Below are 22053 nucleotides of genomic sequence, written 5' to 3' on the forward strand. Positions count from 1 at the left end.
CACCATGATCTGGAGCCACGTCAGTCAGTATGGCTTCCTATCTACAGGACATCAGACATTTGTACGAGGTCCTCCTGCTTCATTCTTCAAGGCCATCTATGACTCAATGAACACAGAAGACACTGAAATTAGTGATCCAATGGATATTTTAACTATTGCTGAAGAATCCAACATTGTGCCAAAAGGATTTTCAGAAGATATCTACAAGAGTGAAAAACATGAACTTCTCAGTAAACTGAAAACAGTGAGTCAGGATGCTATGGTTGACTTTTCAAAGAAATTGAGGACTATGTGCCTTACGGCTTTACTGTTTACACACTAGATGACAAGGGACTGCTCTGTCTTCAAAAGTGCAGTCCATACAATGACCGGGACATTCCAGACCTTTCATTTCTTGTCTTGGAGGAAGGATTGTGTTGTCCTCTCTATGAGTCAGAAGAAGTTCTCATCAAGCCCATTGCAGAAATGATCTCTGAGAGGATTTAGTACACCCCATGTGAAAACAATAAAGATAAAATCAGCATTCCTGGATTCTTGAAGACTCTAGTGGAGAAGAAAGTCTCAGTGTGGGTTCAGAATGCCTTTCTGGCAATGTTACTGAAAGAAGGACGAGAATATGTCGTAGAAAATGACAACGTCTGTCCAGTGGACTTCAGATCCACTGGTCTTGTTGAACTGAATAAGAAATGGGGTGATGGTCTGCAGCAGTTTGTAGAGATTAAACACCAAGTCAAACTGAGCACAATTTCAACAGTGACCAACTACATTTCCAACATCTCCTTTTTTGAGAAATACCAGGGAAAAATATACGGAACAACAGGAACACTGGGGAGCAAAGCAGACATTCAGTTTTTGCAGGACCTGTATCCAAATCTCTCTGTGTGCAAAATACCAACATTCAACAGGAAGAAGTTATTTGAGGTCAAAGGTACTCTGAAAAAAACAGCTGAAGAATGGAAATCTGAAATAAAAGATGTGGTCACAGCTCAGATTTCCCCAAATTCATACAGAGAAGGAAGAGCAGCGTTGGTGATCTGTGAAACTATAAACAAAGCCAAAGAGATCTACAAAGAGCTGAAGAGCTGCATCCCAAATAAAAAATTGATTCTCTACTGCCGCAGTGACAGAGACAGTTTGAGTAAAATAGACAAGGAGCTTCATCCTGGTGATGTCATTGTTGCCACAAACCTTGCCGGCCGTGGCACAGACATTAAAGTGTCCCCAAAGGTGAACAATAATGGAGGGTTATTTGTGATCCTCTCGTTCCTCTCTGAGAACACAAGAGTGGAACTCCAGGCTTTTGGACGAACTGCACGCAAAGGTAAACCTGGATCTGCTCAGATAATCATTTCCACTGAACACCTGCAGCCATCTTTCAGCACAGTGTCCTCTCTGGAGGAAGCCAAGAGCACAAGAGACCGACTTGCAGCAGAAAAGATAAAACACATGATGAACGATGTTGCTGAGATGAAACTGCGGGAGGACCTTTTTTCAGAATACTGTGAAACACTTCAAGATATTTATAACACCACTGATGGAGACGAGGAAAGAGCTGTTGTTGCCATCATGAATGAGTTCTGGGCGATTTGGCTGCAAACTAAATCAGAAGAAATTGATCAGTTGAAAAGAAATCATTTATCACTCCATCAAGTTTGGAAATGTTGCACTGGATGAAAAAAAGTGGGATATTGCAGCCATAATGTTTGAAAAAGCCACGACAGAGGATAAAAGCTGGGCAGCTGTAGCTTTTTACACTCGTGCATACTGCACTATACAACAGGAGGAAGGAGATTACCTCACCAAGGCAATAGATGATCTAATGAAGGCACAGGAATCTCTGAAGTTTCTCAGTGAAGAATCACTAGTCTGCCTTCAGTTTGTAACAATGTCCTCTGCATACTCAGCCAACAGCAACCCAACCAGCCTGGAAAAACAGTTATCAACCAAGTGCAACGTTCTAAGTTACTTTGACAAAAACATTACTGAGGCCATCAAAAAGTTGGATGAAATAAAACAACAGAAGAGGAATCCAGTGGTAAAAAAATCCCCTATTTTCTGCTTGGTATCAGGGGCTGATAAAGATCTCCAAGTTGAAGTCTATACCCTCTATAATAGAGGTCTGAGATATATATTTTCTGTGGAAGATGAGCCTCGTTTCTCATGGGAAGGTCTTCTAGTGACCTTTTTTGCAGTTTTACAGAATATTGGAGGATCATTGCTCACTGCATGTATGTTTCATAGATTGGCTCAAGTTGGCATGGGACTCATTACTGAAGAAAAAACAGACAGCACGAGTGAGTCTACGGTGACAGGAGAATTCAGCTGGAAGTCATGGGCAACAGAAAAAGCCATTTCTCTTGGTGTATCTCTCGTTGGGTTTGGAGTTGGAAAGTTGATCGCAAGGAGCTTCAAATCTTCTGAAATATTACTCAAAGGAATGGGCAAAAAGATGAAGCCGATGCCAAAGTTTCTCTCCAGACAGGCTGAAGAAAATGTTAGTGCTGTGACAAATATGAAGAATGCAGAAATGACAATCATTACTAATGGTTTTGGGAATAAAGAAGAGAAAATACTGGCAGATGTAGTAAACAGCATCAAATCTGATTTAAAAGAAAGGATTGTCCCCAGTGTGGAATCAAACATGGAAAAAGACCCCTTAGCTACATTAGCAGACTTCATCATTCTCTCACAACCTGAGGATAAAAAGCAACTTCAAGATCTCCTAAAGGATGAGAGCAAAAAGAATAATCTCTTGGCCATTTTCAAAGAGTTAAGCAAAACTGCAGTGCAGCCATTCTATGCAGACCTCAGTTGGCAGAATAAACTGAATTCATCTCTCTCCAAAATAACTGAAAAAGCCAAATCACACACCAAAGAAAATGCATCTGCAATTCTTACCACAATCCAAACTCGTTACATGGGCCGGCTGGCAGACAATACCATCAGTGCAGTGCTCAGCCTCCCATATAAGTTTTTCTCAAATCTTCATGAACAGCTGAAAATATTTAAAGAAAAGAAAAGCAACGAGAATGTGAAAGTAAGTGATCTATCTGGAGAGGACATTAAACTATTGAAAGACTTCAAGCACGACTTAGCATCCACTATCAGTACTTTATTGGCTGATGCTCTGGTGGAAGTCTTCGACCACAAGTTTTCTACTTACATTGTTTCTCATGTTCACGGTCAAATAAAAAGCAATATTGACCATCATATAATCATAAACAGCTTAAAGGGTGACAGGACAGAGGAAAAACTCAGAGCTGGGCAGAACAACATATACACGCCAAGAAAGCTGAATTCTAAACACAAACTTAAAGGAGAGGCAGGTCAGTGCTCACAATCACATGCTGAAAAGATCAAGAACTCCACGACTGCAGGCACCATCCTCGATATCAAAGTTCTGTCAGAAGTCACTGGCACTAAAGTTGTCATCCTAACAGAGGACAGCAATGGAAGACTTACCAAAATGCAGGAGCTGAGCCCAGACACTCGACCTGCCAATACAACTGTGACATTGATCTACAGACCAAAGAGTGACCAATACCCTGATGGCCATTATGATGTGCACATCAATAACCAGACAGTGAGCATAGAGAGTGAGGGCAAGAGCTGTTTGTTTCATGCTTTGGCACGGGGTATGAAACCAGAAGGCAGCTCTGCCGAGATCGCTTTGGAAGCAGACCGCCTTCGATCTGTGGAGGCTGATGCTCTCCTCAGTAACCCAGGCCAATGGGAGCCTTTCCTCAAGCACAAAGAGTTGACTGAAGCAATCAGGGGAGGGGACTGGTACGTGGCAGAAGTAGCTGCACCCAAAAAGGCCATAAAAGAAAGCAAAAGGTTACACCAGGAAGAGTTTGGAAAAGTAGAGTTATACCAAGATTGGCAAAAATATACAAAGAAAAACAAGGAACACAATCCTCAGCGTCATCTACTGAACAGGTACAATCACATTTGATATGATACTAAATTACAGCTAAAATAAAAAAAACTGTGCTTTATTTTTTATTGTTATGTTTTGCTCCTTGGTGTAGAGTTATGGATTTATTGTACATTTGTAAAGCAGGATTATAACATTTAATGAATGTGATTGGTGCATGATGCTGTTACATGCAATACTTTGATTTGTGGCGAGATTTGACAAGATGGATGTGTTTTTTTTTTTCTTTCTTTTCTTTCCAGTAACAACAACTGAGAACGAGACTGGTGAACAATCAAACAATTCTTCCGCCTCTCTGATCATCATCAAGAGACCTCTCTATTATGATATGATACTTTTAATTCAGTTTTTTTTTTTACTTTATTGAAGAAAAAAATACAAAAAAACCACACATTTACCTCAATTTGGACATTGAGGCAATTTTTCAATTTAGTTTTAATTTAGATCTTTTGATTCTGTAGTAAAACATACATATTTAATACAGGTAAGACGGCATAAGAATCATACATACTGTTAGAAATCCTTAGTCCTAAATGCTGTTTAGGATTAGGTAAGGTAGGGCTGTTTGATTGCTTTCTAAAAGATTATTTTCAGACTTCAAACAAATTTTGACATGATCAGAAATCAGTAAAGTATAAAGGACACAATAGCAAAGGATAGCATATTTTAGTCGACTGCATTATTAATCAGTCAGGAAAAAAGAAAGGTTAGCCTGTCTATATGTCCTTCTGTTGTCAGTTTCCAAGTATATTCCCAGTTACTGCCCTATAGTGTAACTCTATCTAATATGTAATCTTTTTTCAACAAAAAAGTCATTTATTTTCGATGCAATTTGATTATTACATTGAATATATTGTTTTGCTTATTTACAAAACCAATTCCAAGTATTTGGGATTCTGTGTAAAATGGAAATAGAAACCAAATACAATGATTTGCAGCCTTGTGAATGCTGCCAATTCCATTATTGCTGCCTAATGGGGGAAAGATATCCAATTGTGATTTTTTTTTTGCTTTGATCACTGTACAATTTTTTTTTTCCAGACTCTGAATTTTTTAATGATGTTGGCATATCTTTCTAATTTTGGACATAGTTATATTGTTCTGAAATAGTTCCATAATTTAAAGGCAGTTTCTTGCATATTGGTGAACCTCTACCCATCTTAACTTCTGAGATTTTCTTTTTTTTAACACCCGGTCATGTTAGTGACCTGTTGCCAATTCATATAATTAGTTGCAAAATGTTGCTCCAGTTGTTTTAAGTTTAGTACCACCCTCTTGTTGTTCTTTCATTTTTTAGCTTTTAAAAAAAAATTGGTTTGTAATCTGATGTATCTCTTCTGTGTGCAAGACTACTTAATTAATTTGATTGTTCAATAACATATAATCAAACAAAAGTATTAATCAATTGACTTATATGGAATTGTTTATATATGCGTCAACCAATAAATGGAAATTAAGTAATCATGTAATAACAAGAGATGATGTAATGTTCTTTATCAACATCAGGCACTATCATTAAAGTGTTTCAAATTTATGTTAAAATCAAGACTTTAAACTAACTGTTACCGCATTATTAGAGAACGCTTAAAATTGATATTTCTGAGGTTAAAAGTGATCTGTGCAATTACAAAACCTTCTGTGTTTTAATTCTCACAATTTTCTCTATGTTCTGGATCAATATATATATATACATATATTATTTATTTGTCTTCATAAATCGAGCTTAAATTTACTGTAATCTCTGACTATTTTTTTCCTCCACTGGGTGGTGTAATATATAAAATTATTACATTTGAATTTGCAAATACACTTCATGTAAATGTGATTATTTATATTTTTATCTAAACATAATTTAGTCTTGTACTTTTCACATATTCTTTAAGGATATTGTAGTTTTGCAAAATCATCCTATAGACTGCTCTGCCAACCATCTGGCATTGACCAATCATGAGAGAAAAATGAATATTTCCTGACTGATCATCAGGGGTCCCTGTAGGTAGGCTGGTGGCAGTTGCTAGGTAAATAATGGCTAAGGCCCCAGTGATGCATGTCTACAGACTAGTAGGAGACTCTTGACAACCCCCTGTTGCTAAGAAGAAACTGGTGTTTTACAACCACTGGCAAAAACCACCTTCGGATTTGTGACTTTGGTACCAACAAAGACACTGTCACACTGATCACACTGTCATCAGTATAGCAGAGACTGAAGTGTCCCAGAAGCTGCAGGCAGTCAGACTTAACCTTGGAGAAAGGTATCAGTACAGCTCATCAGTTCAACAAAATAATCAGAGAGTTATGTGGAAGAACAATAGACAACATGAAACAAACTTTTGAAAAGTTAAGCCAAAGCTGAAGTGTCTTAAAGTTGCATTTCTATGGCCACCAGGGGGTGATATTTGTAGTTCTAGTCCTATATAAGTGACTAGGAAAATGGCTTTCTGACTGATTTCTAAACATTTTCCTAGTGAGTTTGTGTGCTCACATTTTGGGTCATATTGAATGCACTAAGGCCCAGTAGAATAATAAATAAATGCATAAATAAATAAATATCATTTTGAATTACTTTGAATGCAAAGCAAATCTAGTAGTCTGAAATAAGTATAACAGACCAAGTTTTACATGCCTATTTATCTTCTGCATTGTCTCAGTCAATGAACTGTCACAGACATTAAACACTAAGATTGTGTAGATGTACTTACTAAAACATGAAACATTTGCCAGAAAATTTAATTTAAAAAAAAACAAAAAACCTTGAAGAGTTTACTGAACCTTCTGACAAAAGTTTTTCAAAATGAAATTGAATATTAATTTGCAATATGAGTTTTGATTTGTATAACATTTGCTACATCTGGCACACCGGTGATGTAGAAGTCTCAAAAACTCAAAAATAAACCCTCATGATGTGGTTTCTCAGCACAGATAACCTTTAATCTTGGAACCTAAAAACTAGCTTGAAGCCAGACAGAAGTTTTTATGAACTAAGAAAAGACATATTTCTCTCTGAATGCCTAAAATTTTGTTGGGGTTATTTCTTCATGTGTTTTTGCTAGCATGCAGTCTTTATTGATACCTTGGTAAAGAGAATACCTACTTCCTTGTTTTCCAGACTTTCTGACAAACTAAGATAACACTGTTTTATTGTTTTATTGTTTTATTGTTCTTCTGCTTCTTTTATCTGGAAATGTGCAACCTAATCCCGGTCCAGATTGCAAATGCTTAAGTACTCCTTGTGATTTCAAAACTCGAACAGGTCTTGGTATCACTCATTTAAATGTCAGAAGTCTTCTTCCCAAACTTGATTTTGTGAAAATTTGGATGAAAGAGTTAGATACTGATATTCTTATATTATCAGAAACCTGGCTTACTAAATCAATTACTGACAAAGACATTGCAATAACGGGCTATAATCTTTTCCGTTGCGACCGCCCCAGAAAGGGTGGCGGTGTTGCAATTTATGTAAAAAGCAAATTCCATGTTACTGTCGATTCATCGGTATCTGTTTGTAAACAGTTTGAACTTCTTGCCCTCAAGCTCCAACTTTTCAAGGGCTATTTTATTACCATTGTGGGCTGTTATAGACCCCCCTCAGCTAGTAGTGAGGCTTTAGTTTCACTTAGTGAAAAACTATCTACTTTAGATTTTAATGAAATTGTGCTGGCCGGAGATTTCAACTGGGACTGGTTGTCCTCTGCCTCAGACAGTTTTAAATCCATGTGTGATTCATATAATCTCACACAACTAATTTACAGCACAACTCGTCCAAATCTTAAATGCCCAGAAAAGTCATCACTTATTGATTTATTTTTAACTAATATGCCGTATAAATATTCTCACACTGGGGTTTTCGCAAATGATATCAGTGACCACTGTGTGGTAGCTGTAGTCAGACAATCGAAGCTCCCAAAATCAAGGCCACAGATAGCTTTTAAACGAGATTTTAAGCATTTCTGTGAGCAAGCTTTCTTTCATGATTTATGGGACTATAACTGGAGTAGAATCTACCTGATAACTGATCTTGAGCTGGCATGGAATTATTTTTATGATACTTTTATCAAAATTATAAATAAACATGCCCCTATCCGCAAATTTAGAGTAAAATGCAGAAACAACCCTTGGTTTTCTCCTCAGCTCTCCAGTCTACTCAAAAAAAGGGATGCTGCCTGGGCTAAGGCCAGAAAAACTAAATCCGAAGCGGATTGGCTGATTTTTAGACAGCTCAGAAACCGTTCAACTTCCTTAATTAAAAAGGCCAAATCAGAATTCTATCTTTCAAATACTACTAAACATTTGAACGATCCTAAAAAATTCTGGAAAATAATAAAATCTTCTTATGGGGACATAACTACAAATGAGATGCCAACTTTTGTTGTAAAAGACTCCTGCACTTTAACAGAGAAATGCGACATTCTAAACTGCTTTAATGAGCATTTTGTTTCTTCAGGATCTCTATTTGAATCTTTATATCCAGATTTAAAACAGCTTAATCAACAAGAGGCTCTCTCTGCAACCGCTCAAACTGAATCTGTGGTCAAACCCTTCAGTTTTTCTCCGCTAAATGTTTTTGAGGTCCACAGGGCTTTAAATCTGTTGGATCTAAATAAATCTGCAGGACCAGATCAACTTGATCCCTATTTTCTTAAGTTGGCTGCAGATTTTATAGCAGAACCAATAACTTACATTTTTAATCTTAGCCTCTCGAACAGTGAGATCCCTGTAATATGGAAATCTGCCTATGTTCTCCCTTTGCTGAAAGGAGGTGATCCTTCAGATGTTAATAATTACAGGCCCATATCTAAATTGTGTGTTCTAGCAAAAGTTCTAGAAAAGTTCATTAGTGAACAACTGAAAGACTTTTTGGACAAAAATTCAGTTCTTTCCCAACATCAGTCAGGATTCAGAAAACAACACAGCACAATAACTGCTGCTATTAAAGTGGTTAATGACATTGTTGATTCGATGGACTGCAAAAAATACTGTGCTGCTCTTTTTCTTGACTTGTCAAAGGCTTTTGATACAGTTGACCATGCTATTTTATTAAATAGACTAAACAATATTGGTCTATCTGTAAATGCTGTAAGTTGGTTTTCAAATTACTTGTCAGCAAGAAAACAGTGTGTCCATGCTGCTGAGTCTTCTTCCTCTTTTCTCCCAGTATCCAAAGGAGTTCCGCAGGGCTCCATATTAGGGCCATTGCTATTTTCTCTTTACATAAACAACCTTTGTGATAATTTGTCAAATGCAGCATTTCATCTTTATGCAGATGATACAATTATTTATTGTTCATCCCCTTCAATAGCACAAACCCTGCAATTTCTGCAGTCTGCCTTTGATGTCGTTCAGTCCCATTTAACTCAACTTAAGTTGGTGTTAAATCCAGAGAAATCCAAGCTCATGTTATTCTCAAATGGCAAAGAGTTGTTAGCTACATCTCCTAAGATTAAAACAATTCAAGGATCTGAAATTGAAATGGTCACATCTTACAAGTATCTAGGGATCATTATAGATCAGAATTTGTCATTTAAGACTCACATTCAAAGGCTTGTGTCGAAGTTAAAACTAAAACTAGGTTACTTTTTTAGAAACCAATCCTGTTTCTCCCTCCAAGTGAGAAAACATTTGATTCGTGCAACCTTTTTACCTTTATTGGATTATGGTGACCTGCTTTTTATGAATGCACCTGCCCACTGCCTAAAGAGGTTGGATACTGTGTACCATTGTGCTTTACGTTTTATTACTGGCTATGGAAATTATGTACATCATTGTTCTTTGTATGCTGCTGCTAAATGTCCATCTTTGCATATTCGCAGACTCTCCCATTGGTTGATCTTTATCTATAAATCTCTCCTTGGGCTGGTTCCATCTTATTTATGTGTTTATATGTGTAAAAACCACAACCAATACAACCTTCGTTCGAACAAAATCATACAATTGATTGTCCCAAAAATCAGAACAGAATTGGGGAAAAGGGCTTTTAAATACGCTGCCCCTGCTTCCTGGAATAATCTGCAGAAGGAACTGAAATTATCAGAATTGGTTACCTTGGGAGAGTTTAAGTCTGTCTTAAAGGAACGAGAGAACAGCTCTTTTACTCAGTGTGATTGTTTTTAATGTACTCTTAATTTGATCTGTTATTGTATATTTTACACATGTTTGTATGGGATATTGTATTTGTTTTAAATGTTATATACCTATGTGGTATGTGACTTTTGTTGCCATGATGCCAGGTCTCTCTTGGAAATGAGATTTTTAATCTCAATGAGATTTTTTACCTGGATAAATAAAGGATTAATAACACTGAATTAGTCATAAATCATATTTTTCACAGAGATGGAGAGAATTGAGCCAAAGGTTTACAATAGTTAGTACGTGACAAGTGATGGAAACTGTGGCTTTGACTGTGGGTTTGTGTGAGCGTATATGAGCCAAGAGATGGCTGTTTGCTTTGTCTATTGCTGTTGCGTGAACTGCTGTTTCCTCATTATTGTTCTGTAGACGTGGCTTATTGTGACACCAGTTTTATTCATCAACTATGGTTGAAAGCTTACATTCACATCACAGGAATAATTTCAGGGATTTTAATGATTTGTTTGAAGTGTTCTTTCTCCCGGTTAGAATGATTGCACAGAGTACATCTTTAATTCTGTGCACAGCCACAGAGAACTGTTGATGTTGTAACAGCAAACTGTACTTTGGCAAATACATGAACAGGTTAAACAGTCACTAAGTACTGAAAGTCATTACTGCAGGCAAATCACCAGCATCAGTCAGATCAGATCAAAGCTCTGCAAATCTACATTTATTACTGCAAGTCATCAAGGGAAGGTCTGATGGATCTTCCAGGAATAATGATGTTGCTTTTAAGAGTAGTGATTGGTTAGTAGGCAGCAACACCTTCACCTTCATAGTATAGAAACAGTTGCATACTTTGATATCTTCAGTTTGTTTACTTGTAAGTTTGTGAAAGTAGATGTGAAAGGATTGTGGCTGCATATTCATAAGCTTTTTACATGTTATGATACTAATTTAAAGGCTTGTAAACAGATCTTGTGATTGTTGAGATAGCATGGATAGCTGTTACATCCTGTCTTCAGTCTTTATGCTACATAATTAAGTTTGTAAGCTGTTTTTTTTTTAAATATAGTATTCCATCTATCGTCTAGGAAGGATATAAGGAAGCATAATGAAATTAAACTCAACTCAATTTTTTTCTAAACCAAGATTAAAGGAGTGGTTTTCACTGTAGTAAAACCACAGCTGTCAATGTATTTGGGTCACACCTCTTATGCACTCTTATTAATGTAAGTAAGTTTCGTGTTGATTATGACTTGCATGTTGTGGACATGACTTGCAGTTTCCTGTTAGTAAGAAAACACAGCTGGCAGTCTGTTATTGCCACATCTTTGTCCACAGCAGGTCTAGTGAGCATCAGCTTTCTGTTCATTTCGTTTGTCAGCCATGGACAAAACTGTGCTGCTCCTGTTGTGCCTGCAGGTTGTTCTGCTCATCACTGCCTTTCCTTCGGACGCAGCTGGTCAAGTCGTGGTGAAAGGTCCAGATCAGGTAAAAAGATCCGCAACAGTAATCAAAAAGGTAGGGATACATACCTTTAATTATCTGTCTGAATTTACTACAAATTCCATATTATATTTTGTGGAGAGAGGAACTTAATGCCGCAGAAGAGAAAGCTCGCTGTTTTAGGTTGTATCAACAGACCTGGATCACGTGGCTGGCAAATGTGTTTGATTTTGAGTGTATTTCTACTTTTCCATTACAAAATTGGAACGTAGCATCATAATAGGTATTTGTGCAGTTTTATACTCCCTTAAGTTCATTCCTTGTGTTTGGAAAGATTCATCAAAACTTGAAATTTTTTGGAAAACATGCATGGCGTATCCTCCAAACAAAAGAGGAGGGACCATCGGGCTTGTTATCAGTGCTCAGCACCAATGGAATTGACACATGTCAACACATGCACATGTCTAAAGCTGCCATTACTGCATATTACTGCATTTATATACATAAATGCATAAGAGCAACAGATGCTCCCAGTCATATGACATATTTTGTCAGGGGGTCCTTTGGATATTTCAGCAAGACATTGCTAAGCCACATACTGCATCTTTGCAATAGCACAGTTACGTAAAAGCAAAGTCCGGGTACCTAACTGGCCTGTCTGCAGTCCAGACCTTTCACCAACTGAAAACTAAGTGCACTGTGAAACAAGAAATACAACTGTCACGTACAGCTGTGTGGCAGGCAGAGGTTGGACGCAAAAGCAGGACTCAAAAACAGAGTTGTAAGCTAAATGAGAAAGCTTTATTGCTGTGTAAAAATATTCAAAAATAAAAGCACTAACAACTGAAAACTCTGAAACTAGTAACAAAACAAGAAAAAAACAATTAGGGAATACCAATAGAAACTAACTGGTTAAACTAGGAACACACGAGAGACTACACAGCTAGCAGAGACAATGTGACAATGAGCAGAGGGCGACTGAAGATTTAAATACACACAGGATAATAAGGGGATGGGCAACAGGTGGGAACACAGGAGGAACAAATCAGAGACAAAAAGACGGGGGAAGAAAAACTCAGCAAAATGCACAAGAGACCAGGACTACCAAAATAAAACAGGAAACACAACACAGAGCCAGACAGTGAGACAGCGATGGAGACATGATGGGGTGGGAAGAACACAGATGAGATCTGGACACAAAAGGAAACAGACTAAATGAACAAGTAACTAAGAACTCGTTACTTGTACCAAAATGGTACATTTTCTCAGTTTAAACATTTGATCTGTTGTTTTATTAGATCAAATGTGGGATTGTGAGATTTGCAATTTATTGCTTTCTGTATTTATTTACTGTTTACACAGGATCACAATTTTTCAAACTCCTTGTGGACTCTGTATATTAATCTATAAATGTCATGACCATGATTTCTTTATACAGTAACAACGTGTCTATATTTTATGTTGATTTTAATTTATCATCATTACATAAAAACGCAATGTTCATGTCATTTCATTATAGGTAGCAAACAGGACGGTCAACCCACCAAAGCAAAGCCCACAGAAGAGAAGGTGTTCCACAAGACCTGGAGCATGCAGCCCATTGGTAAATTGTTTTGTTATTCACATTTTCTTTATTTCCTGCTGTTACAGAACAGCAACTTGATAAACACTGAATCATCTTGTGAATTATCCTTCTGTTTCCAAAGCTTTCTTATTACAGAAAACAATAATGGATTGCAAAGCCCATGTTTTTCTTTATAAAGAAAAAGCTGGTCCTGTTACTATGATCACTATTGAATTTTTTTTTTTTTTTTTAATTTCAAGCACATAGATATTTAAAGCTAAAGCAGAGCAAAGACTGTTTTATCAGTTATTTATTCATTTCTCTCTCTGCAGGGCCAGTAATTTACCCATCACACATTGCTGCGGCCAGAAACTCCTTCCTGCATTTTTCCATTGACCTGGGTGCTTCAATAATCTACGCATATAAACTATCACAACAACAGATTCTCTGCAAACATGTTGCAACATTGCAGTTGGTGCAGCAGTCACCTCGCATACATCACCAAAACAGACAGATGCTAAATTTGAACCAGCTCACTGGACTTCTCTGAGAAGTCAGAAATTAAACACAAATAACATTCAACCACTAAAACTAATTTTGGAAGTAAATATGAGGCGGAGTATTAGGGCCACATTAAGAAAATAAAATATTTTGATCAATTTGAGAATAAAGTCAAGGTTTCAAGATTAAAATCAAAAATCTATTTTGAGAAAAGCATGTGGAGATTACTTTTGTTGTTTCAAGACAAACTGCGACGTTTCTTATACCTTTGTGTAGATGAGTTAGCCATTTCACATTACGTGAATGCAGCTGTCTGCACCATCTTTTCAACATCCTTTTACATTTACCATAATATGTTTGTGTGCTAAAAAAGAAATAATTTCCTTCCTTGTTACTTAAGTCGATTCTGAAGTACGATTTCACTCAGAGGGTACAGCAACCATGGCTGATTGTCTTGAAACAAAACAGAATTACAATATTATTCTCAAAATGATGAATAATATTGTTTTTCTTAATGCGGCACTAATACTACGTCGTATAAATAACCTCGGCATCTTAATTTTTAAAAAAAAAAATCCTAAAGCACTTAACTGTTTTAAGATTTTTTTTTGTAAAACTATGGATTTGAAAAATCGTAGGTAACAACAATAACTGTTTTGATATTACATAAATATATAAACACTGCATGTTGTGAGGATTAACCACAGGAACATAAAAAGTGGTTTTGGTAATTACCAGTATTGTGTATTTAGGGCAGCTGTGGGTACCTTGTGTGGAACCTTGCACTGGATAGTAATAATAATTTTGTTAAGTACTGCATGTTCTGAGTATGGACTGGACTAATAAAATATTTAAAGCACTGCACATTTGCGTGAATTAGACTGATATTCTGAAAAGAAGTTGTGTAGTTAATTGTAAGATTATCCAATGATGACAAATAAAGAGATGATAAGATGGTGTTAAACACAGCGCCAGAAAATCAGATGTATATTTGCTTCTCCTTCAAGCCCCTGACTCACTGACTTTGAACAACTGTAAAACTTCCACATGTTTTCTGCACATTTTATTCAGTAACTTACTGACTTACCTGTGTTTGGTTTTAAGACAGTGAAAGAAGATTTTACTAAAAACAAAATAGTTTCATCAGACAATCTGTTCTTGCACTGAGGATGCAACATCAAAACACAGAAGAAGCTTTTCTATATGCAAAAAAAACCCTTATTTTCTTTGTAACACTCACTGAAACTGTCAAACTTTTTTGAGCAGAGTCACAGTCACATTACACAGTATATAACTGGTGGCCACAAGCAAACACTACAAAATAAGACTTCTGTTGCCCAGAACACGAACACTTAAAAGCACTTGAGTCGTTTCAGTATCAAAAACAGCAATTGTCACACTGCCAGTGTACTTCAATGTAGTTCATTTACTGGAGGTAAAAACCACTGAATGTGAAATTCCTTTGTTTAAATCATCCTTTATAGAAAAAACGTAAACTTCTACACTTTAATACCATCAGTGACACAAAAATATTAGAACTGCCAGCACAAATGTATTTAGGAGACCAATGCATGAGGAGTGAGGAGTGATCAGAGGCACTAAGTGTTCTGACTCATTAGTAGGTTGGCTCCAGCTCAAAGAGTGTAAGCCTGTTTGAGGTGCACATTGTTTGAAATAAGACAAATTTAAGTACAACTTTATCCTACTATAAAATTAGCCTGTGCAGAGGGAAAATTTACAGCTAAGCAGCATTTTAAAGGGATCACCTGACGCCTCCACTTTGACTCCAAAGATTCAAACACGAACAAAACGTAAACTGTAACTGAATAAAAATTGTAAATGACATCAAAAAATCAAAACAAGTTTAATAGTTCAATGACTTTGTATGTACGTTCGAATAGTGTCTATACCTGAAAGTATGTGGAAGATGCTGTCACCTCAGTTGCCCAAATAACTATTATTATCACTTGCATGCTGATAACAGCTTGCATGTTGTGGTCATGTCTAGTAGTTAAAAAAAACTTCTGTGCGATCAAATAAATGCTTAGTGTCTTATCAAGCTGAAAGACTTTGTACGTCCTTCAGCACCACTTATTAGGAGATTTGAGTGAGAGTATGTAAATGTTTGAGCTTGTACTGTTAACCCTGTGTGGATCAGAAAAACCCAAGATAACTTAGTATTTTTAAAGACATTAAAGATGTAGAATCATTCACCCTGAAAAAGAACTGTTAAAAAAATCCTTAAAAAATGATGACTGTTTGTAAGCTTATGAACTCAACTGTAGTTTGTACTTAGTTACCACTAGTATTGTAATGATGACTTTCTCATTATTGTTTTATAGAAGTGGCCAATTGTGCATAAACTTTCATTTATAAACAACATGTTTCCTGTTAAAACAACTGACACTTTCCAAGAATTAAGCGATTAAGAAGGAAGTAAGTTGCACTATTTTTTAAACATGAAAGAGATGAAGATATAATTAAACTTCCATTATTTAAATTCAATTGAAATGCCTTAACAGTGCTATTAATTTCATTTTAATAAAATTTTTAACATTCTTGAAAATGTTTTTTAACGATTTCTTTATCCTGAGCTGTTATTAGCCAAGTATAAAGTATAAATTGGGGGAAGTCCAGCCAAGTTTGACGGGGGAGTTCATGTGTGATGTATCTCATGACATGCATACAATGTCACGATGAATGTCGAACATGAAACAAATGCAAAAGCAGAGCATAAGATCACAAGTGGTTGATAAATATGAAAATCAAAACAGTTGGGATTAATAAAAAATCTTTTTTTAAACGTACAGACGTCATTAGTCGCCTTATGTGTTGCATTTCATTGAGACTGGCTCACTGGTTAAGGGGGAGATAGGATCCATACACACGTATACATAATACACTACAATCATAATAGTAAGTATATAGTAACCAAAAAATAGTCCTAAATGTATTTTTCCCATTGCTTTCCTGCTTTGTTTTGTTTGTTTTTTTGTTTTGTTTTTTTTTAAGTTGAGCAGTGTCAATTGCCTTAGCCAATGCTAACACTGGCTACCTTGTTGTAACAGCACTGAAGGACTGTTAAGTGATTGAAGGACAGCCGTGGGGAAATGATGAGACCTGTGCAATGATGGCACAGCATCTTACCTCTCTGTCTCAGCTGCCTGGACAGGACCGACAGGACTTACCTGTCACTGATCGGCAGACTGCTGCACAGGCTACAACATAAAAAAGTGTTTTTATATTACAGGTAGTAACCTTCACACATGCAACTTAACTCTCGCACAGGCAAAATTTAATTTGCTAGTACTAAAGTGAATTATCTCTCATCCTCATTTTTGTTATCATTCAATGTGTTCCATACTAGCTCTAGGAGCACATAAAGGTTGGCTTTGTGTTATTTTTAGTGGGTCGTCATGGACAGAACTTTGATGCTGATCCTGTCAGGCCTGCAGGCTTTCCTGCTCATCATTGCCTTGACTTCTTCTGCTTCTGCAGCTGCTCTGGTCACAGTGGGTAGTTTATATCCATATCAGTTACGAAGACTCACAACAGCATTCAAACATGAAATGACAGTCAGTCGTATTTAAAATATATAGATGATAATGCGCTAATAACATAAAAAAAAATTATATCTGCTATGTGCAATTATATATTTGTGATGAAGAGGGAAGTTCAGAAAAGCTAGTGTAAGACTGATTAGAAAAGAAGAGACAGTTCTATAGTCTAGATTGAGAGCATGTGGCTGGTAAACATGTTTGGTTTTGACAGTTTTATTCTTTAATAATTAACTGTTCTATAATATATATATCATATTTCAGTAAAGACCTGAATCTATTCTTGCAAGCGTTGATATGTAACATGTTAAACCTATCTACAAGAAAATCTGTTTGCTTTGTAACACCAGCAGTCAGAGCATATCCACAATATGTTACTAGTGTTCAGTAAGACTGGGGGGGTGGGTGGGGGGGTCTTTGTCAAGCAAAGATCAAAGTCATCAATAAGAACAGGATGGACAAAACTGGTACATGTACACTACAAGACTGATAAAGTCAGGGGAACTGCAGGGGAACTAATCAGCATGTGAATGATGGTGGAGTGTGGAGTGAACAACTGAGGACCTCTGGTGGGTGAAATCGGTGTTGCAAGGAAACAGTTATAAATGACCAACAAGGGTATGACAGAAATATTCAGCACAGACCAAACTGGCTTACATAACTGATGAGGCTGTGCTCATGTCATATGTGCCACCCCTACATGTCATATGTAAAGATTAAAAACTGCACTCAAAATGTAATGCAATGTACACAAAGTTTCACACTGTAATAATACATAAATTAATAGACAACCAGCTCCAAAACTACACTTTTGATTTCAAAATTAAGGAAGAAAATATGGCAGAAGAATTGGAAAACAAACATTTTTCGATTAACATGATTTTTAAAAAATGGACATCGTGACGTGGGCGTCGTGTAATTTTCATCAAGATTCAGAAAACAGTCTGCAAGTGAGCACAAAAGCAGAGTCAGTCTGACTTATTTTTAGTTGGTCTGTCTTTATTTTTAACTATTGTATACAAAGTGAAGTATTTTGAGGTAACATCCCTTCACATATACACATATATATTCCTCGGAGTTGTTAAATTTGTTGATATTTACTTGTCTTAGCCTAAGTCAGGGGTAGGCAACTCCAGGCCTTTGCCATTCAGGTTTTAAATCTCACCCTGGGTCAACACACCTGAATCAAATGCTTAGTTCATTACCAGGCCTCTGGTGAACTTCATGACATGTTGAGGAGGTCATTTAGAAATTTGAATGAGCAGTGCTGGATCAAGGACATATAAAACCTGCAGGACAGCGGCATTCAAGGCCTGGAGTTGCCTACCCCTGGCCTAAGTAGATGCTGTAGTGGTCTGTCTTAGTGTATCTATGTACTATGACCAAAAGATGGAGTCAGTCCACCTTTATTTTCATTCAGTATAGTTTGTTGCATGCAAAATTAACTATTTATTTGGAGATGTTGACACAGATAACAATTTACCTAAAAACTGTCTTTAATAAACATCAAAACAAAGAAGAAGCCTTGTTTATTTATTTATTTATTATCAGCTAATGAATATAATCAAAGGAAAAATGTGGTAAATACTCTAACTTTAGTCTTACTAAACTTACTGTAACTTTCCATCTTGTTTATAGTCATATTCAGGATGTGATATGAAACATATTATCCAATATTTCTTATGCAAAAGCTACTGGAAAATTACATGTTTACCATTTACAGTTTTTCTTGTGAAAACCTAAATACACTCTTACTGCTTCCAGGTGTGTCTTACACAATGCCAAGGAGGAAAAACAGCAGCAATAATCCTAGAGAAGCTGCGGTTGCTTCCTATCAATCTGGGAAGGATTAAACACCATTTCTAAATAATAAGTCCATCATTTTTCCAGACGTGGCTGTCTGATTAAGTTCACTGCAAGGCCAATCATGCAGACAAACTACAGATAAAGAAAAAAGAGCCTCAGACTCTAGAGACATTAGTTAACATTTTAAATGTATGCTAATAAGTACAGTTTGGTTTGTTTGGAGTGGTTTCTGTCACAGTTACGTCAAAAAGGGCCCAGATGCAGAAGCCACGGACAACAAGGAAACAAAACTAAGCTTTAATTAGGTCAGGTATAGAAACAAAACAAAACAAATAAAACAAAATCCAGAGTGAAAAAGGGACTGTGAACAGCCTCATGAGACCATGAGAAGTAAACACAACTGGGGGAAACAGGGCACAGGCGAACAAGATCTAGAGAACAACAAAGGGGAGTAAGACTAAATGCAAAACACAGGATCGTGGCAGCTGCCAGGAGAGAGCCGCGTCTTTCTAAAAGGAACATGGCAGCACAGGGACGATGTCCTCTAGTGAGACAAGACCAAAGTGGAGACATTTGGACATCATGCACAGCCCTGTGTTTGGCAAAATCACACACAGAATATCAACACAAGGATCTCATACCAATGTTTAAGCATGATGATGGTGGGGTGATGATTTGGGCTTGTTTTGTAGCCGCAGGAGCTGGGCACCTATCAGTTACTGAGTTGATAAGAACTCAAATATATGAGAAAGTGTAGAGTCAAATGTGAGGCTAACTGCGGGACAGCTAAAGCTTGGCCAAAATTGCAAAAGGCCCAGACAAAGTCCAGACCTCAACCGAATTGAAATAATTTGTCAGGACTTTAGAGAGCAGTGCAAAAGCAAATGTTCACAAATAGCACTGTTCTGCTCAGTTAAGCCCTCAACCAGCTTTCTACTGGAAGCCTCATCCAAGCACTGACACTTGCATTTCTATGCCTACGCACTTTTTAACTCTAACTTCTAAGTAATAGTAGACTAGTGTTTACACCACAGACACTCACCTAATGCATCAGATGGATGCATTGTGAACAACTCAGGGTTCAGTATCTTGTCCAAAGGTACTTTGTGACGCAGATAAGTGGGGCAAATTCTTCCACAAACATCTACTTCAAATTATTGTTTCCAAAGGGGGTTCTACAAGTGGGTCAGTTGAGTTCTAGGAAAACATTCTTCTGTGGAAAACTGCATGTGCTGAAAAGTCAGAAGAGAGTCAGCATTATGAAAATATGTGCATGTGTATGGACAAATTAAATGCCTCGATTCTGCCTCTATCGGATATCGGATTTCAGAATCTTTATTGTAAACTCCCTCCTCTCTGTCCACGTAGAAATTATTATTTAGCAGGGATTATATAAATACTGGAGTGTTTCACAACTGCATTACACTCCTCAGTTCACCATGGACAGAAAAGTGCTGCTGCTCGTCTTGAGTCTGCAGGTTTTCCTGCTCATCACAGCCTTCACTTCCACAGATGCAGCCACACTGCCAGACGATCAGAAACAATCTCTGGATGTGGTAAGAAGTCATAAACTTTGGGAACTGCTGGATACATATTAATGAATGTTTCATGTTGTTGCATTAGATGTTTTATTTATTTATTATTTTTTCCTAAATTTTCTAATACCAATAGTGAATAAAGCATTCTCTTTTTGGTGAAGGGAATAACCAGGGATGACAGACGAAAGGGAAGAGAAAGAGTCAAACGACAGTCCTGTTCCTCGAGGCCTGGTGGATGTTCCCTCCTTGGCCAAGTAAGACCAGATTTCTTTATTTTTTCATTCACAGTAAAATTAATGAATCTAATAATAAACTCATCATTAAAGAGATTGTCTTGCATATAAATGACACAAATTAATTATTTGTTGTTGTTTTGCCACAGGCCAACCCTAATATTCCTGGTAATAAGGTAAACTTACCACAGATTTCTGCAAGTAGCATAAACAAGTGAAATGAGGTGTCTAATGGGAGGCACTGTGCATTGTATGTTTGTGTGCATGCTACAGATTTTTAAAAAAAAAACTGATTTAGAAGTTTAGATGTTGCCAAAAGAACATCTCACTCAGGCAGCGCTGCTTTCATGTCTAACACGTGCAGCCTGTGGAAGCAGGCTGTGTTGTAATCACACTCTGTTTCTCTCTCTGGTTTTATAGAATGGTAAAACAACATCAATGCCTCCCCGGGCCGTTCTGAAGAAAACCTGAAATGTTGTTTTCGATATACAAAACAAAAAAAAGTGAGCAAAAAAGAACTCATCTATGCACTCAGGAAAACTGCTATAGTAATTGATCTATTACGATCAGTCAAATGTTAAATACTTTTTTTCTGTGTGTGTCTCAGTGATCAGAAGAAAACCAGATGACCCACCGGAGAGCTGAAAACTGAGACCTTTACCGACTACATCTTCTCTCTGAGAGACTTTCTTCCTTCGTTACAAGAAATGTTTTTCGTTGTTTCCATGTACTATTATGAAGGCAATATCCAGTGATGCTTTGCATGATGTAAGAAATCCCTATATTCTTCACTGATATGTATCTGCATTAAAAGAATCAATAATCCCCAGTATACATTTGCACTTATCACACCTGACTGAAGGAAAGCATGATGCATTCAAACTTGCAGAAAGGTTTTATGGCCTTACTCATGTTCTACATTGAAATAATAAGCTTTCTCCAAGTGCTGTTGATTTCATAACAGTTCACTTTGTGTATTCTGTGCTGCAAAATAAAGCTGACTGAAGTAGAAATTTTCATCTTTGTGCATCATCTTTAACGGTAATAGAAAGCCATGAAGTATTAAACTTAAAAAAGCTGTCATCATAAGTGCTCAGCTGGGTCAGTAAATCCTGTACAGTTCTGCATAGTTTTAAAAGCAAAGCAGTGGAGGCACTTGAGGTCTGTATAATGTTTAACTACAGTGTTATTATTTCATTTTGACGCTGCCTCTCAACTTCCTCCTCCCTGTCCACATTGAAATTAGGGTGAAGGTAACAGTGGTTCCAGCAGGAATCGGAGCACTTGGTTCAGTGACTCTGAAGCTAGGCGAGTGACTCCAGCAGATCTCAGGAACAACATCCGAGATCTCTGTTCAGAAGAGCTGAGATACTGCGCAGGACCCTCTTTTTGTGAAGGTAAT

General features: G+C 37.0%; 2 protein-coding genes across 2 annotated transcripts; both read left to right on the forward strand.

The window, feature by feature from the left end:
• Positions 1-1264: 1264 nt before the first annotated feature.
• Positions 1265-3955, forward strand: LOC146367859 (uncharacterized). Its single transcript, XM_084912730.1, has one exon. It carries the CDS (start codon positions 1700-1702, stop codon positions 3953-3955), a length of 2256 nt encoding a protein of 751 aa, XP_084768856.1. The 5' UTR covers positions 1265-1699.
• A 7437-nt stretch (positions 3956-11392) lies between these two features.
• On the forward strand, positions 11393-21657 carry LOC146367860 (uncharacterized). Its single transcript, XM_084912731.1, has 7 exons — positions 11393-11497; positions 16925-17029; positions 20314-20436; positions 20580-20672; positions 20801-20827; positions 21072-21154; positions 21259-21657. Exons 1-6 carry the CDS (start codon positions 11393-11395, stop codon positions 21120-21122), a joined length of 504 nt encoding a protein of 167 aa, XP_084768857.1. The 3' UTR covers positions 21123-21154; positions 21259-21657.
• The last annotated feature ends 396 nt before the right edge of the window (positions 21658-22053 follow it).

Source organism: Perissodus microlepis, chromosome 18, assembly GCF_051167445.1.
Source record: "Perissodus microlepis isolate ML-2025 ecotype Zambia chromosome 18, ASM5116744v1, whole genome shotgun sequence".
Lineage (NCBI taxonomy): Eukaryota > Metazoa > Chordata > Actinopteri > Cichliformes > Cichlidae > Perissodus > Perissodus microlepis.

Bases quoted from the DNA above. Each gene is read 5' to 3' on its own strand.
- LOC146367859 (XM_084912730.1), top strand. From the start codon at position 1,700: ATGTTTGAAAAAGCCACGACAGAGGATAAAAGCTGGGCAGCTGTAGCT.
- LOC146367860 (XM_084912731.1), top strand. From the start codon at position 11,393: ATGGACAAAACTGTGCTGCTCCTGTTGTGCCTGCAGGTTGTTCTGCTC. The intron at 20,437-20,579 runs GTAAGAAGTCAT...TTTTTGGTGAAG, and splicing joins AGAAACAATCTCTGGATGTG to GGAATAACCAGGGATGACAG. The intron at 20,828-21,071 runs GTAAACTTACCA...CTGGTTTTATAG, and splicing joins CTAATATTCCTGGTAATAAG to AATGGTAAAACAACATCAAT.